Source organism: Anthonomus grandis, chromosome 11, assembly GCF_022605725.1.
Source record: "Anthonomus grandis grandis chromosome 11, icAntGran1.3, whole genome shotgun sequence".
NCBI classification, from domain to species: Eukaryota; Metazoa; Arthropoda; class Insecta; order Coleoptera; family Curculionidae; genus Anthonomus; species Anthonomus grandis.
In genome coordinates, this window is record NC_065556.1 from 12,032,328 (window position 1) to 12,050,105 (window position 17,778).

Below are 17,778 nucleotides of genomic sequence, written 5' to 3' on the forward strand. Positions count from 1 at the left end.
AATTAGTTAAATATTCCTTGTTAACATCTGAACAAAAAATTATTAAAATTCCTTGGGAATTCCAGGACATGCGGGCATTATATCGATGAAATAACAGGGGGCGCTGACTATAAATAGACTAAGAACACAAAGTCACGGTCTCATCAAATCCATATAATTTGTTTAAAGCTACACGTGTTTCGCTTTCAATTTCATCAAAGGTACTTGAATTTAACAAATGTGGCTTTTACACCGGACGAGGAAAGTTTTTTGAATCCTAATTTAAAATATAACTTTTCTAAGAAGACTGACTTGCGCACGCGGGAGACTTTAGCTGTGGAGGCTGAGAATGTTTTGCAAACTACTGATATTCATAATAAAAATATTTTGCGTGCTAAAATAATAAATTTTTTAAAATCTAATATTAACTTCAATTCTGATAAATATAATTTTAATAATAAACATCTAACTTCTCTTAAAAAGAAAATAAAAATCACGATATAATCCTTTCGAAAGCTGACGAGGGTAATTGCCTGATTATACTTAAGAGGGATGATTACATAGAGAAGGTTTTGGATTTTTTTTCCGGTGACTTTGTTAATGTAAATAAATACCCTACTAGTACTTTTTTCTCCAATGTTAAACAAACCTTTGATAGGTGCAATCTGACTTTAGAATTTTTTCATACTAGGAAAGAAAAATTATACCCTATGAATCCCAGAACTCCCTCCTCTACGGCCTTCCTAAAATCCATAAACCCAATCTCCCTATTAGGCCAGTAGTATCATTTGTAAACTCACCTTGTTACAACTTGTCAGCTTGGTTAAATACCACACTCAGAGATGTAACTGGTTTCAGAAGTACTTATTCCACAAAAAATTCAGTAGAGTTGACAATTTTTTTTAAAAATATCTGCATACCAGAGGGTTCAAAACTAATTTCTCTGGACGTTAAGAACTTATTTCCAAGCATTCCACCTGATTGCCTTGATCTAGTCAGGTCCCTTTTGCTTAAGTCACCGCTTGATAGATTTATTGTTGATGATCTTTTAACACCCCTCAAGCTAGTACTTGATCAGAATTTTTTCGTTTTCAACAACAGGTTTTTTAGACAAGTTACTGGACTGGCAATGGGGTCTTGCCTCTCGCCTCTTCTGAGCGAGATTTTTATGCACCATTTGGAGAAAAGGATTGTCAATGGGAAGTTTGATGCTTTTCTCACTGTTTATAGGAGATATTTTTGTAGTATGGAATGGAAATGATCCAGAATTGGCGGATTTCCTCATTTCTATAAACTCTCTTTACGCAAATATCTCATTTACCATTGAAGAAGAGATGGAAGGTTGCCTTTTCTTGATGTGCTTGTTTCAAAAAATGCCAACAAACTTGAATTTGAGATTTACCGGAAATTCACCACTACGGACAATGTCATCCAATACTCCTCAAACTCCCCTTATTCCTACAAATTTGCTTCTTTTAATTCCCCTTTCTATCGCCTTTTCAACATCCCCGTTTCTAGAGAAGCTTTCCTTGATGAACTAAATGTAATTAAACATATTGCTTTTAATAATGGTTTTCCACTTGATATAATTAATCGCCTTTATTCTAAATTCTATAATAAATATAAACTCACTTACAACTTAATCCATCTTAATAATGAAAATAGTCACGTTTTTAGATCAATTAAATTTTTTGGTAATATTTCTTTTCACAATTGCTTTTAAAACTACAAACAGTTTAAAAAGGCAGCTAGTTAGTACAATAGATAAAGCAGATTTCTTTTGAAAATCAGGGGTATATTCATTAGGATGTAATGACTGTAATGCCATTTACATAGGGCAATCAGGGAGAAAAATTTCCACCAGAATAAAGGAACATACAAGTTTGGTGGACAGGTACAGGGATACTGACATGATTGAAACTAAATAGGCGTTTGCAAATCATTTATTGGCCTCCTCACATGGTTTTTCTTTAACTCAGGGAGGGGATATTTTGCATGAGTGCTCAAAAGGCAAAAAACTGGACTTGTTGGAAAAAATGGAAATAACTAAAGCTAAGAAGAGCCCTGTCCTTGTGTGTGTGAACGATATTTTCATGTTTGAACCTCACCTCATTTATAACAACCTCTCTCAAAGAATTTAAAAAGTCTTGTCCTTTTCGATTTTATATATTTTTGGTTTTTATTGATAAGATTGGTTACTTATATTCACACCTATTAATATAGTTTGGATTGTTCCCCATGTTTGATTAAGTTACTTGGTGGCCTATAGGTTACTCGCGCGCCTATGAATCTAAAGATTGCTGGATCGTTCCCCACTGGTGACATTTTACATTTTTACTTTTTTAAGCATACATTTTTATCTATGGTGGGAATTGTTAACTTAACCTAGTTTTCCTTTGTTGTTAGTTGTAATGTGATCTGTGTAGGTCTAGGTAATGAGGTTTATCATAATTTATAAGCATTCTTTTTGTGAAAAATATCTTAATGTATTTTTTAGGCCTGATGATGCTTCGATAGGAGCGAAACACGTGTAGCTTTGAACAAATTATATGGATTTGATGAGACCGTGACTTTGCGTTCTTACCTTTGTTTTGTTTTTGTTTGCTCTCTTAGAGAAAAATGGATGATACGTTTCTATATATAAATAGGCTGCTGGCAAACGACATCAACATATGCTGCGTTCTCGATTTGGTTACTAATTATCGACCGGCATTATTTTTTCGGCGTTTACTAGTTTGAATAAGCAAAAAAAATTTCAGATTATAACATTATACTTAATTACATATTTTTATTAATATTTTCCTAAATAAAAATGAGGGGAAAAAGCCTAATTTTGGTATCAAATACTCAATAGATGTTTCACAAATATGTCGTCTTTCATATTATTATAACCTATAAGAATGACACCTAACACGTCTGTGAAAGGAACGATTTGAATTTCCCTTCTGCCAATATATGTGACCCACTTCAGACTTTCACATTTTTCAGTAAAAAGAAAATCTTTAATTTTATTATTAATTATTAAATGCACTGAAATCCTTCAAACAACCTTTTAATCACAGAACACAAATATAGAGAAATGCGTGATGCCTAATGAACAGACAGAAATTCTGTTGACAGCTTTATTGACGTTGTTGACAGAGACGGGGGCAACCATCTTGGGTGGCGTGTGGCGGGAAATTTAAGCCTGATCTATTGCAAGATATTTAAATTTGAAGTTATTTGCAGAATTGCAAAAGTTGATGCGTTAACTGACGAGTGATGAGATATATTTAAATAGAATTTTATTTTATTTTAAAAAAACAATATGCTTATCAGTTTAGAAATACCCACATTTAATTAAAATCGTTAATTTTAAATGTTGAGAAAAAATAAAAATATTGCATCTCAGACATCCCTCATCACTTTAATCAAGAATTAACACATCAACTAAAATATTATTTAATTTAAATTTGGTTCTCAAGACATTGCTTATATTTAAGATATTTAGCTATAGATACTTACCAAGAATTATAAATTGGCACGACAGATATGGGACCAAATTTTAAATAAAAAAAAACAAAACTAAATTGTTTTAAATATTTTATTTTAAGATGAATTAAAATAAACTTTTTTTGTTTCCATAAGTGTATAAAAGATTATAAGAAACATGTAACAAACATACCTAAATAAAAAATTAAACATATATATATTTTTAAGCATCTATACAATTGTAACAAAATAATATATATCCACATATTATGGAAAACAAAATATAAACTCTTATATTTAATATTTTTAATAATTTCTTTTATATTAAGACAGAAACTGAACCTCTTGAAATAAATCTGGCTTCTCATTGTAAATAAGTTAATTAATAATGACTAGATATAACACAAATACACATGTACAAGTTAATATGCATGTTTTTTTCCATTTAATTTTTTTAGTATAAGCAAATAAAAACAAAATATGACTTTTGATTTTTGGTTAGTCACAATCGGGTAAAGATGTCACAAGTCAGTGGGGTTGTTTCCAGTAAGTATGAAACATGAAATATAATAAAACATATTAAGGCAGTATATTGTGTATACAATATATCCTAATCGGGTTAAAATTAATTATCTTAATAAGTATTTCATCTTAATGATTCAAAATATGTAAGTCTTTATTATTACTAAGTATTGATTATCACAGTAGTTGTGATCACAATTTTATTAAGGTTCTAAATAATACTTTTAAGGGTTTTATATTAGTCTATAATTTTACTTTATATTTTTTAGCTAATGACATGATTTTAATTAGGGTCAGTAAATAAAATAGGACTGTAGGAAGCATAGCATTTATTATCAAAATGTCTCAGGTAATTTAGGTATTTTAAAAAAATAAGATATTACATACTAATCTTCCAAATTTCAAATCATTAACTAAAAAGTTAAAAAAACAAAATTATTCTGATTGTGTATCATGAGTATTAAATGAGCTTATTAAAGATTTTTGTTTTTTTGAAGGCATTTTAGATTGTTAAAACTTTTTCTGTTTTCTAGAATGACCAACACTTAAAGATTGTTGTTGTGGTTTTAAAGTTGGCTTTTGATTTCATCCTTTAAATATTTATAAACCAACCAAAACTTTTTCTCTAAATTGACTAAATGACCACGGCTATCCATAAATGTGCATAACTTAAGGTGGATTACGTCGATTAGGGAAATCAGTTTTTGAGAAGGATATGTGTATGAACAAATAGGTGTTTCTACTCCATGTGAATATCATTTCTACTCAAGAACCAGAAAAGGGTTTGGAGCAAACTCGATAATTGGTGACATTTTTAATCGGACTTACATGACAGACAAGATTTTTGTAAGAATGGATTCAATGGAAATTAAAAAAATCTATGATTTCTGTGACTGTCTGGGCAATTGCATGAATTTGCATGAATATCTTAATCTAGATGAAGACAAGGAAAAGGAAATACTTGATATTTTCCCAGTTCATAAAATAATACTGCAAAAAAAAAGTTAAATTGAGAACAGTGACATAGATATGTCCAAAATAGGATTAAATCTATAATTATATCCTGGAAAATGATAATACATCCAAGATGCACCTAAACATTATTAGAAAACACTTAGGTATGTCATAATTGAAATTTACCTGTCTCCTGCTCTATGTAGTTGCACGATGATTCGACGTTGGCACGTTTGTAAAATAATTAATCAACCCAGGACTCAAAAAAACTACAAAAAGCTATAAAATTACTTAAAAACTTTAAATTGGAAGAAAATCATGAGGCTTCGAGGCTTGGCTTGTTTTCCTCCCAAAGAGAACATACAATCGTCAAATACGACAATTAAAATGTCACTATTGTCATATTTGATGTACGTCAAAAATTAGACAATCAGAATCAATCGGCCATATTGGGTGGCAGACTCTTCCGCCCCGCCACATTCAACCTTCATACCGGTGTACTAATATAATAATACTATACGAAACGTACACCATCTAAATGTAAACAACGAGCGAAGTTGCCAAGTACCTTTATCGAAAGAATATTTCCAGGCGATATTTACAGCATTGCCGTTCTGTGTGGAAATTTGGCGATTAAAAAAATGCAAATTAAAAATATCAAATATGATTAGTGATTAGTATAAATATAGTACAAAATAGCTTTGGTTATTAAACGAATATCACTCTTTCTTTTGCTTTATAATAAAGAATGTAATTCAGTTTCTGCTAATCACAATAATTTATTATTTATCACTTTATTTTCTTTTGTTAAAATTGAGTAATTTTGGTCACATAGTGCACTGTCACCAATATTGGCAATAAACACAAAAATTATGTATTCCAATACATATACCGTCTCGTTGTTAGGGGAGATATCAATTTTCTTTTTTTACAAAAACATTGTTCACGTCTGATTATAGAAGTTAGTTTTATATAGAAAAAATAAACACAAAAGTAACACTTTGGTTGCAGAAAAAGCAAAAAAATCCAAATGAAGAGTCCGCAAAAAAGAGGTTTTACTGTATGTATTTTTTATGTTAAGTCAATTAACATTTGTTTTGATTTTTGTCAAATTATTAGTGTATAACATTTTTAAAATGACAAAAAGTTTATTCTTATATAAAGAATAACAAAATATAAAGCTCAAGATAGTAAGATAAGACACATCGTTTACAAATAATACGTTAATTTTCATAATAATAATATTATTAATGACAATAATGGTTGGTGTAATTTAAAAATAAAAAATGTAAATTACTAACTTTGTATAAACAGCTAATTTTTATTAACAATATTATCATTGGCAAATGATTGTTAAATATTTTCTTAGAGGCCTTTTTTAGTGCTTAAGTTATTTAAGATAGCATATAAGCTATATGACCGAAATGTCGCTTCATCCAATCTAATAGGTCTTTACCCTATTATATCTACTCTTAAAGCGAAAAACTAAAAAAAAAAACCGTTATTAAAAAAATATCTATAAAGGGCACGAATTGTTGCAAACTGTAGATTATATTTTTTCTTAAGGTCACTTCTAGTCTCAAATACAAGAAGTTGTTAACTATTCAAAAGGTCATAAACCCGAAGAACAATTAATAAAACCTGCAAGTAAACATCAAAAATAACGACAGTTTAATCAGAAACAATAAATCAGATTATTATGCCATAAATGCCAGAAAAGGTTGCATTGGAAATGCTCTTATTCTAGGGATTATTAAATTAAAATAATTTATTAAATGCTTTTAATCTTATAAAATATTGCTTTTATGGAAATTTATTATAGGTTAAGTGCTTAGCACTGCTGCTTTAAAAGCAATAAATAATTAATTCGATTGAACAAAAAATATTGTTATGCGACTATTACAAAATACATGTATTTCGATAGAGTTTTTAATAAAGGAATAGCTTCATTTCGAAACAAGTGCGAGAATGTTCATTCTTGCCCTTGTTTTGGATGTAACAGTGGCGTCATCTAAAAGACAAGCTTCAAACCATAAATTAAGGATTTGAAGCGGTAAATGATCTTACGGAAACCAAATAAATAATGTGTACCATTTTCACTTTTATATTGTGGTACTGAATAAGTTGAAGAAGATTGAACTTAATTGATATTCGTTTAAAAAGTAGTCAAAAGTGTAATAACATTCGTAGAACCATTCCCCTTACCTAATTCCTTCTGCAACAAACCGCTCTACTTGCATAGAATTTTGCCTAATTCGTATGTTTTATAGAATATGTTATTCTGTTTTAGGTGTGCGAAGGGGATAAAGTAGTAATTGACGTAGAAAATCACATGGAAGGTATGGAAACCACCATTCATTGGCACGGTGTCTGGCAACGAGGCTCTCAGTACTACGATGGCGTACCATTTGTAACGCAATGTCCCATTCAGCAAGGAAATGCATTCAGGTATGTCTCAAAAATGTATAAAAAAATCATTATCTTCGAATAAAATAAATGTATTATTAATATGCCGGCGCACAGGTGCACGTATTAACCTTAAAATTACCGGACGCTTTACCTGTCAACTTGTCAAGACACTTTTTATTTATGACTGGACACAACAATTACCTTTTTAATGGATCCGTATTAAGCCAGCTTACTGAATATTGTATGAAATTATTAAGAGATTTTATGGCCGCAGGGACCAGGCGTGATTGTTTTATATTGCTGTAATTTCTTACCTTTGATGAAAGCCTGATGTGACAGTTGTTATGATGAAGTTATTTTCAGGTTAAATATAAGGGGTTTCACGCTAGAATAAATTAATGTTATATAAACGTTTCTGTCTTGTGTAAGAAATAACGTTTAAACATCACATTGATTTTCGTAATAATTATTTTTTAATTTTTCTCTGAATATTTAAATGCAATGGCTTATACCTTTTAATTACTATATTTGCAAAAAATTAAAAGTTTTCTTCCAAAATCGTTCCAATTATTGGTTTTAGGATTATAACATATGACTTTATTACCATGTTCGATATTGAAATTCCAGTAGTCAAGTTTTAAAATAAATTGTTCAAAGTGCTTTTTACTTCTTTTTACATGACTGTTGTTAATTGCTTTAAGTATTTTTTTTTATTTTTTTTTATTGCCTTAAATTTTTTTTTAAATCCATATGAAATTATTATAAATATTTAGGTAATTGGCTTTTTTACTTTTCATTTTATTTTTATTCTTATATAAGGATTTGTACATATACAAGGTGACACAAAAGGTAAAGACTTGATTGAAAATTAGTCAATAATGTTGGATTTATTGCAAATATTGGTTAATTTTCTGTTTTATTAGAAACAGTAGTAGTATGTAGTAAAATTTAATTAGCACTGATAGTACACATATGTCCAATATCAAATGTGTCCTTGCATAATTCCTACTTTTGAACAGTTGAAGGGTACAGGGAAAAAACCAGATATGTAATTTCTTTTCACATTAGAGTAAATTGAATTTTAATGTTCAAAACCAATTATTTTTATTTCCAAAACGAATATAAACATGTAATTTACATAAAACAGAAGTTAATATTATTATAACATATTATGACTATAGTTTTTTGGTTTAGAAAAACTAAATACGGCTTTATTGCAAAAAAATCTGCATCACTCAGGGAACAAAACTTTTGCAGGAACAAAAGCAGCAATGTCACCTGAAACCGACAAATACCAGCTGCTTTTATTTTTTAAATAAAAAAGAAGAAATAAATTTTTAGAATTTTTAATGTTTATTTATCAAAATATTATTATAAAGTAAGTTAGAGATGAGCCAGGTTTTGAAAAAATATCACGGCTTTTGGACTGCAAAACCTCATGAGGCTCATTAGGTCGTTAAACTTAGCCTTTGGAATTGGTAATGGACCTGTAAAAAAATACAAAAATTAATACATCTCATTTTCATTTAAAACTTTCTTATAACTTACCATCGTATACCGGAACGGGCAGCAAAAATTCTCCGCATCTTAAAGCTGAATTTCGGTCAAAGCGTTTTCGTATTAATCGAGACAAAACTGGTCCATTGTATGTTGAACGGTAGTAGATAAGGCGGCTATGATCAGATGATGCCACTATTTCCTTCAAAATCTGCATTTTAACTGCGCATTTTTGTAAATATATTGTGTCTAAAAATGATTTCCAATCCAGTATCATATTTTGTGACACACTCACTACAACAAACGGCGATGGTTTGGAGCGGGAATGCCTAATGACTTCTTCAAAACTCTTCCGGGACCTCAAAAGGGCTCTTCAAATCCCACAATCCTACATTTTTGTCACATTCCAAATAGGAGTGTCCTCTTATAGGGAATGGGATTTTTATTTCATTCAGATTATGAATTTTGTCGTTTACTACAAAATGAATAAATCGAAAAATGTTAAAGTTTTTATTTTGTCCTCCGGCACAGAAGATTTGCAGTTCTTCAACATCGTCGTCTGAATAATTATTGATAAAATGGAGAAGAAAAGATGCAACTTCGTTTGATCCTTTTTTAGCCTCTCCTTCATGATAGGCATAAAAAATAGATTAACCCGAAGAGAGGACTTGTACATTAAAGGCGTACATAGACAATTGACATTTATAATACACGTCGTTAGTAGCAATTTTAGGAATTTAAATATTTTTTGCAAAATCAATGCAGATGTTTTTTTTGCAGATTTTTTGGCTTGCCTTTTCCTTGAATAAAACGCCTCAGCCTTTCTTCTATGCAACTCGTTCATAACGGTTAATTCTCTAATTTCATCAGTATCAGTCAAACCTTAATTTGAAATTCATCACACGTTGCGCATGTGTCACTTCTAGGGTATCCAAAAGTAATATTAAATTCTTTATTAAAGATTGTTATGTACGTTTTATACGAGACTTTAGCATTTAGATGCTTTTCCTTAAAGAGGTTAAACATCTTTTTGATTGTAGGTTCTTCTGGTAAATAGGTCTTTTTTGTATCTTTTAGACTATAGTGGCTCTGACGACCCTTAAAACTTTTGACGTGGTCATATACCAAACCTTTTGTTAAGTCGTCCAGCTTCCTATGAGTTGCACTATGCTTTCCACGTCTGTCCTTAGGAGCTGCACCACTTCGTTTAAGGCTCCTTTATATAATTTATTTTATTTTTTGTAATCCCATGAATGGAACAAAAAGCTTTGGCACACACCGGAATATCACCATCGCGAACTCAAACTCGATACGCATAACTTGCATCATGGAAACTGGCAGTATTCTCGTTTTGACGAGGTCTTCTATGCTGGACAGGTAAGACTGTAATTAAACCAGCTAAATAATAATTTTACTCATCGAGAGCTCAGAGCATTAAAATGTCTCAATATTTATGCTCTTTGCGCCTCATTAAGTACCTCAGAGCACTTTAATCTTGAGCAATTACAAGGCTGTCCAGCTTCATGAGTGGATAACTTCAACATTTTAGAGACCGGTTCTCTTTCTTTTCTTTGAAGGCATAATTTTGTTCTCAACGGATCCCTCCGAATCACTATTAGCCATAATGGTTTATTATTAATCACACAGACAAACAAGAAGTCACACTTTTGCGGTTACAATAATACTGGCACGTTTTTTAAAAATGAATACAGCCGGTTTGTTTACATGACATCGCTGGTTTTTTCCCTGGAGGTTTGGACTAAGCTGGTTTTTATTCGGTACGCTATATTTTAGATACTAATTTACGCAAGACTATGGTGGTTGTTTTCCGGTTTTAGTACTCTAAAATAAGCGTCTTCATTCGAAGAATTTAATGGCGCCTCTACCGAGATTTTCAATAAAAAGTGACATATCTGGTTTTTTCCCTGTACCCTTCAGTTATCATCAAGTTATCACTAACATGACCCAAAAATTTCTCTTTTCCGAAGAGTGGTGTTTCCTTAGTTTCTGACAAAAAATTAAAAATGTGAGTGAGTTTTCTTGTATCAAATTAATTATAATTCCTATTATTTTTTATTGCCGGCAACTCCATAAGCAGCATTTGTGATTACCCCCGCAAATATGAATTTTTGTCTTGCTCTATTTTAATTTTCTCTTATTTCACTTGTTCATAGCTTATGCGAATGTATCTTAACAAAAAAAGGACTCTTCTTTAGGGCAAAAAAACATGACTTGCTTGCAGTCTATTGTCTTTGTATATGGTCATATTTTGATACTTTTATAAGCATCTTTTTAAAGCAACCATCTACTCATTGCTTTATGATATCAACTTCAATTTATTCGTTAATTAGACCAAAGTCGAAATGAAATCTCCAATTGGCTCTACCTTCACTTCTCCGTGACCAACATCTTCTAATTATCAGCATATAAATTAACTCGACTAAATGTATTTTCCAATTTTCTAACAAATCAAAATTTCTTAATATTTTATTTTAATAGAGTGCCTGAATTTTAAAAAATACAGCTACAAGGATTTTATCTTAAACGTATGGTTGGTACATGTTGATCAATTTTACTTACACGCTTAAAGGACTTTCTAGTGGGTGTTTTACTTAGGAAGTTTCACAATGGCACTACTAGACATAGCGAGAATATTATTCCCAACCTTGATGACGATAAAAAATGTACTGCACGCTTGAACAAGAGTAAAATTAGAATAATAGATAAACACGAACAAATCGACTCTGGGACTTAGATTATTTATTCATACCCGTATATTAGCAGAACTTAATGAGCTCTTTGATAATACGCTTATATTAATATCGATCTTTTAATGATTTACTATGGACGAAATAGAAATGTATATATTAAACTATTATTTGACGTAATATTCTTAATTTTAAATATTTTATGTTTTCTCCAGTTATTTTTTATTTTATTCTCTTAGATGCAGCCTACAAAATTATAGCAAATTGTTTGCGTAGAGGCAATCATTTTTGACTATCAAATATTTTAAATTTATTATTTTGTTCGAATAATGATTTTTTTCTTATGTTAACAGTCGCAAAGTACAATCTTAAGTTAAAATAAACTACCACAATTTAACAGTGCTGATGTGAATATAACACTTTATAGTGAAGTTGTATGTGTGCTCATCCAATGAATTTATGCTGTATAGCAGGATTTCTGACGTTGGATTTAAGGATATCTACACTCAAACGAGTAAGGCAGTAATAGTAGTCTAAGTATGCTTATGGTGGGCTCATTAGTTCCATAATTTGGTTGATGAAATGCAATATAATATGTCCCACCTCTGCTAACCCCTCTCATTATAGGGACAATAGGTTTATTTGGTTATGAAAGTTGAGGGCTTGGTATTAGACCAGAAATACTTTTAAATGCAAATAAATGACAGCTATTTGTTTTTTAAAGAATTCCAAGTTCAGCATTAACTGTATAGAGGCATAAGGATATGGAGAATAAATTAATATCATAATATAAAGTCATACTAGGGTGCGCAAATACAGAATTCCAAATTTAGGTCAACTAGGTTGTATAATATTTCAGATAATTTATTTGGCAAAACATAAACAAAGAGAACTAAAAACTCACTTCTTTAGACATGATGCCTACTTTAGATATAGTACTGTTTTTTTAATTATCTATAAAAAACAAATACACATATTTGTCTGTATATTCTAAATTATTAAAAGAGAAAGTAGGTTAAAATCCGACTAAAAAAAGTTTTGCTAATTTTTGACTAGCTTGTTTAGCTTCAATTTAAAAGAAAAAGATCAGTGTTAAAGAAGTATCGAAATTTAATATATAAATTCTATTTTATTTTTGTAGAACTTGAATATACTCTGTGGACCAAAATAGAGCTTTCGAACGGATCTAAAGTAAAGTTAATAATTTTTTGCGAAAAATATAAAACATGAAGAGTTAATTAAAATTAAAATCTGAATCAAATTTGCTTTCAATAGGAAACAGACTACCGTTTTTATAGCCTTACTAAGGAAATCTTGCAGATTTACGGAAATTAATTTCATTTACCAATATGGCCTTTACTTTTATAGAATATCGGGACATTTGAATTTACAGAAACCATCTGCATCCATTTTTATATGGTCAGTATATAGGCCATCTAATGCATAAAAATATTTTTATCAAAAATTATTTGACACTTACACCTTAATCGATGTATGGCGGATTAAGGATCTTATTTTACTAATTTTTTATAATAACTATACCAAAGTCTTGATAAATATGATGGATGACAGGTCCCAGTTTAAACGAGATTTAAACTATCTAATAGACAACACGTTTTATTAATAAATCACTCGCAATAAAAAATAGTTTATTTTATTGCTTTAATTTAAACTATAAGAAGGAGAGAGCACGAGAGCTACCAATTTGATCCCTAACAATATTTGCATATTATGCATTCTATTTCTATGGCATTTAATTCGTTTTTATTTATGACTAAAAGCGTGTTCAAATATTTAAGGTGTTTCATATGATTAAGCTTAAATTTTGCGAGCATCAAGTAAACTTAACTTTTTAAGGCAAAAACACCAAGTATAGCATATGCTACAGTAAATAAACAGATTTAATTTCGCACACGCGATAGAATCTTACTTTATTTTTATGGTGTCGGTTTTGTTTCATAATTGTTTTAAAAACCAATGTGATTGTGCTATGTCACTTAAATAAACGTTACTCAAAGCGTATTAAAATATCAAATCTGATTTCAGTTTTCAGTGTAAGTACGTATTAAAAATGCCGTACCGATTTTCCTTTCAGAACTATGCAGATACGCTTTTTATTTCTGGTTATTGCAACTGAATTATTATTAGCCTATGGTACATTATGGAGCAAGTAGAAAGTACTGACATTGGTTTCCTAATATACCCCATTACAAAATATTTTTGACAATAAGCAAACAGTTTTGAGAGGGCAGAAATTTCCCAGTATGTAATGTATTAACAACACATTCTTGCTAATTAAAAATAGTTTTATTTATAGCAAAGTTATGAATACATGTGTAACCCCATAAAGCTAATAGTGATACATAACCACAAACAGTATAACAACCAACGTTGCCAAGTCGCTATCTTAAGCTGTATACACATAGTATCGACTATGGCGTGATAGTTGTATCACACCAAGCATTGCACTGAACGATATTAGATTCCTTCCTTCTTAGCTCAAACTACAAATTTAAATGATCAGGTGGTTTAATTTCTTTCTTAGGGCTAATGAGCTGTTGTTTTTTTTCTGTTTGCTCTTTAATTACCGACTCAAGATTATTTGTAGGTTCAACCATTACATTCTTCATCCTCCTTAACGTTAATCTTATTTGTAAATTTTGTTTCCTAAACATTATTTTGATAATCTAAATGCTAACCACTATTATTATCAGTAAACAAATCATCACTCCTATCAGAAATACTTTATATTCTCACCTAGTTTACTGATTATCACCGGTTTTACCCACAAGGGTTTATTAGGATTTCTATAATCTTTCATGTGAACTATTTCGCCCTCTCCAAAAACTTAAAAAGAAATTCTATGCCCATGGAAGTATTTCATTTGATTTTTCCTAGGCTTATCCCTTTTAGAACTGCTTATAAAATGTAGACGACTTTTAACTTTTTTGTTCAACATCAATTTGGACGGCATTTCACCCGTAGTACAGTGTGGAATACGAAAAAATAAATTTACTGATTAAGTTATTTATTAGATACTTTCATGTTTAATCACCTTATCTGTTAAATATTTAGTTAACGAATGTCTTAATTTTTTTTAACTGCGTTTTCTGCTGCGCCATTTGTCGTAGGAAATACTGTTGTTATGACAAAAAGCTTCAAATTCTTCACTAACGAATTGAAGACCATGGTGACTAATAACACCACGTGACTAATAAGTAGGTAGTCCAAACCTAACAAAACAATCCCGTAGTTTCTCTATTGTTTTTGAAGAACCTGTTGATATCATTTCATAAAATTCAGGCTATTTTGAATATGCATCCGAAATTATCAGAAATCTCTTATTTATCAAAGGACCAAGAAAATCAATATGCATGCGATCTAAAACATATTTATCTTTATCAAACTTAATAAATGGTACCTTATTTGATGTAAAATCTTTTATACATGCCTCGATATTTCTTACATACTGCTCGATATCACCATCCAGATTAGGCCACCAAAAATATTGTCTAGCTAATGCCTTCATTTTTACCATACCATTATGAGCCCCATGAATTAATCTGTTAATAACTGATCTCCGAATTTTGTTGGAATTATTACCCTAAAACTACACTAAATGTCTTCTTCTAAATGGTTTTAAGTCCTCCTCTAAAACTACCTCTGATCAGCCATCTCTAGTATATCTAAAAACCTTACTAAGAGTTTTTTGAAGTTCTTTCTTAATGTGCTCTCCACTAAGTGGTACATCAAATAGTCTGTCAATCTGATCTCCACTAATGGCACAACCAAAAAATTAAAATAATCATAATCTAACTTTCCGTTCTCTGAGAAACCTTTCTTTGAACTCTTTAACGGAAATCTCGACAGTCCATCTGCACCTCCATTTTAAAAGCCCTTTACGTATGGAAAGGTATAATTAAATCTAGTTTGAAAAAATGCCCATCTTTGTAACCTTCTTGCGGCAATTTGAGGAATACTTACCTTTATTCTCTTCCAAGAATACTAATAATGGTTTATAGTCAGAACACAGTAAATTTATTTCTGCCCAGAAAATACATAAAGGTCCTTCTCCATCTCTCGTTGACCTTCGTTGAACATGGAAGAGCCTGACCCTCCCGCCTTAGAAGTTTCAGGTCTTAAATACTGTTTATTTCTTGATTGGATATATAAATAGTTTACATTCTGATCCAACCGTTAAGTATTTAACAAAGCCACTTCTTTGTTCAATGCCACGTCAACAATATCCTTCAAACGCGGTCAAGTATAGACTCCCAAACCCTAACAGAAACCTGGCCTTTAAAATGTCATCCAGCAAGGCATTAAACTTGCATGTTCTGGTTTTATTTTTTATGCGAACCAACCACTGACGAAAATAATCCCCCTCATTTTACCTTAATATAGTTAAGGCAAAATACAGTACATAGTACAGACAATTGTTCAGGTCAAAAGGCAAAGGCAAATTGTTTAGACATATTATGCCATGCATATGCTGTATGATGCGTTAAATTCTAAAATTCAAAAATGATACTAATTTTTTACTAATAATAAATATAAAAAGGAATGTGCTTGAAACAACTAAAAAGTCTTTTAAACATAAACCACCGTCAAACGTTTAAAACGTAAAAAAAGAAAACGCTATCCGATACAGGATGTACCCTATTTTGGCTATAAAAACAGTTAAACTTATGACGGTTCCTTTAAAGCAAAAAAAACATTTTTACGAAAATCTCACTCATATAAATCATTTTGCTAAAAAAAGTGCTATTATGGACACAAAATTATTCTTGTCATATGGCTCCATGCACAGTTAGTCAGAATTTTTATGTTAAACGCCAAAAAAATTTACATAAAAAAATAATTTAATTTCGGGGAAATGTAAATTATAGAATTATAATTCTTTTTGGACGATGAACATGTAGCACAGCCCATACGTGGTGTTAAAAATAAGAGAAAAGAAATCATACTGTTCAGATAACAACACTTGAAACACATAGTAATAGACAAAGGTTAAACACAAATTATTGACTAGTGCTTAATAAACTATTGAATCTATAGTAAAAATTATTTTAATAAATTATGATTGAATATTCTCATTTTATCTTATTTAATTATTTTTTTTACACTAGTTAAATTTTGAACTTTAGATCGTAGACCTTATTCCCTAGATGGAAGGTAATAAAGGTGCTAACCATACACACAATCACTTTATTTTATTTATAGGATTTGAAAGTTATTTCACTTTGGTCATGCTTTATGGTATTTTTGTTTAAATTATTAATAGAAAAAAGTAAAAGCAGCATCAATAAATTGGTTATTAATGACGTATTAATAATGCTATAATACATATATTTTTTAGGAATCATGTTCTTATGTAACATTAATATATTCATTTTTACCGACACTGGCCTATTCCACAAGTTCTGCATTTCTAATATAAGTATACAGTGAAATATTACACAATAAATTTAATTACTAAATGCATCATGAATGACTTTATTCTCCCCAAGGCAATCTGGAATATGACAAATTAACCTAACGAAAATTGCTCGACTCCTACATGATCCCTCACCTTGAAAATTCTGCAATATATGTAATTATTTTTAACTTAACTATATAACAATTTTATTATTGACCTGATTTTTACCTTTCTAAAATGGTCATTCTTAAAACTTAGCCTAATGATGATGTATACCTGCTAGGCTAAACTACAACTACCCACATCTATAGTAGAATATAAAATTACTAGATGAATTGAAATTTTTAAGATCATTAATTTTATTTTGACTTTGACACTTTTTATTGAAATTATTTATATTGATACTATAGAGGACTTGTTTGCTAGTAAAACTAATGTGGGATGCATGAAGAATAGTTTAGTTGAAAAAAAAACATTTACATATTGCGTAGTAATATTTAGAAGTAGGAGATTTATTATGTCTCAGATACAGTTAAAATAGCATTTAGTATGATCTACAAATTATATGAACTTAAGTCGTATGTAAGGTTCAGGGCTTAAAAATATTGGTTAATGGTTCACAAATAATCAATTCACCTTTGACATTAAATAAATGTGTTCATTAGCAGACATCCTAGATTTTGGTTCCTTACTGGATTTAGAACAATATTAATTTAACAATATACAAAGTGATTTTTAAGTTGATACTTTTTTTAACTGTGTATAGAACTCGGTAAAATAAAAAAATTTTTCAAATAACTTTATTCAAAAAACCGAAAA

The 17,778-nt window shown here is 30.2% G+C and overlaps 1 protein-coding gene across 2 annotated transcripts in view; it reads left to right on the forward strand.

Annotated features, from left to right (window-relative positions):
* LOC126741886 (uncharacterized) overlaps positions 1 to 17,778 on the forward strand; it is a 154,377-nt gene that overhangs the window by 80,359 nt on the left and 56,240 nt on the right. For both annotated transcript variants that reach the window (XM_050448352.1, XM_050448351.1), the window contains exon 5: positions 7,217 to 7,374. In XM_050448352.1, the coding sequence (XP_050304309.1) occupies positions 7,217 to 7,374 (158 nt within the window). The remainder of the gene's footprint in view (positions 1 to 7,216; positions 7,375 to 17,778) is intronic.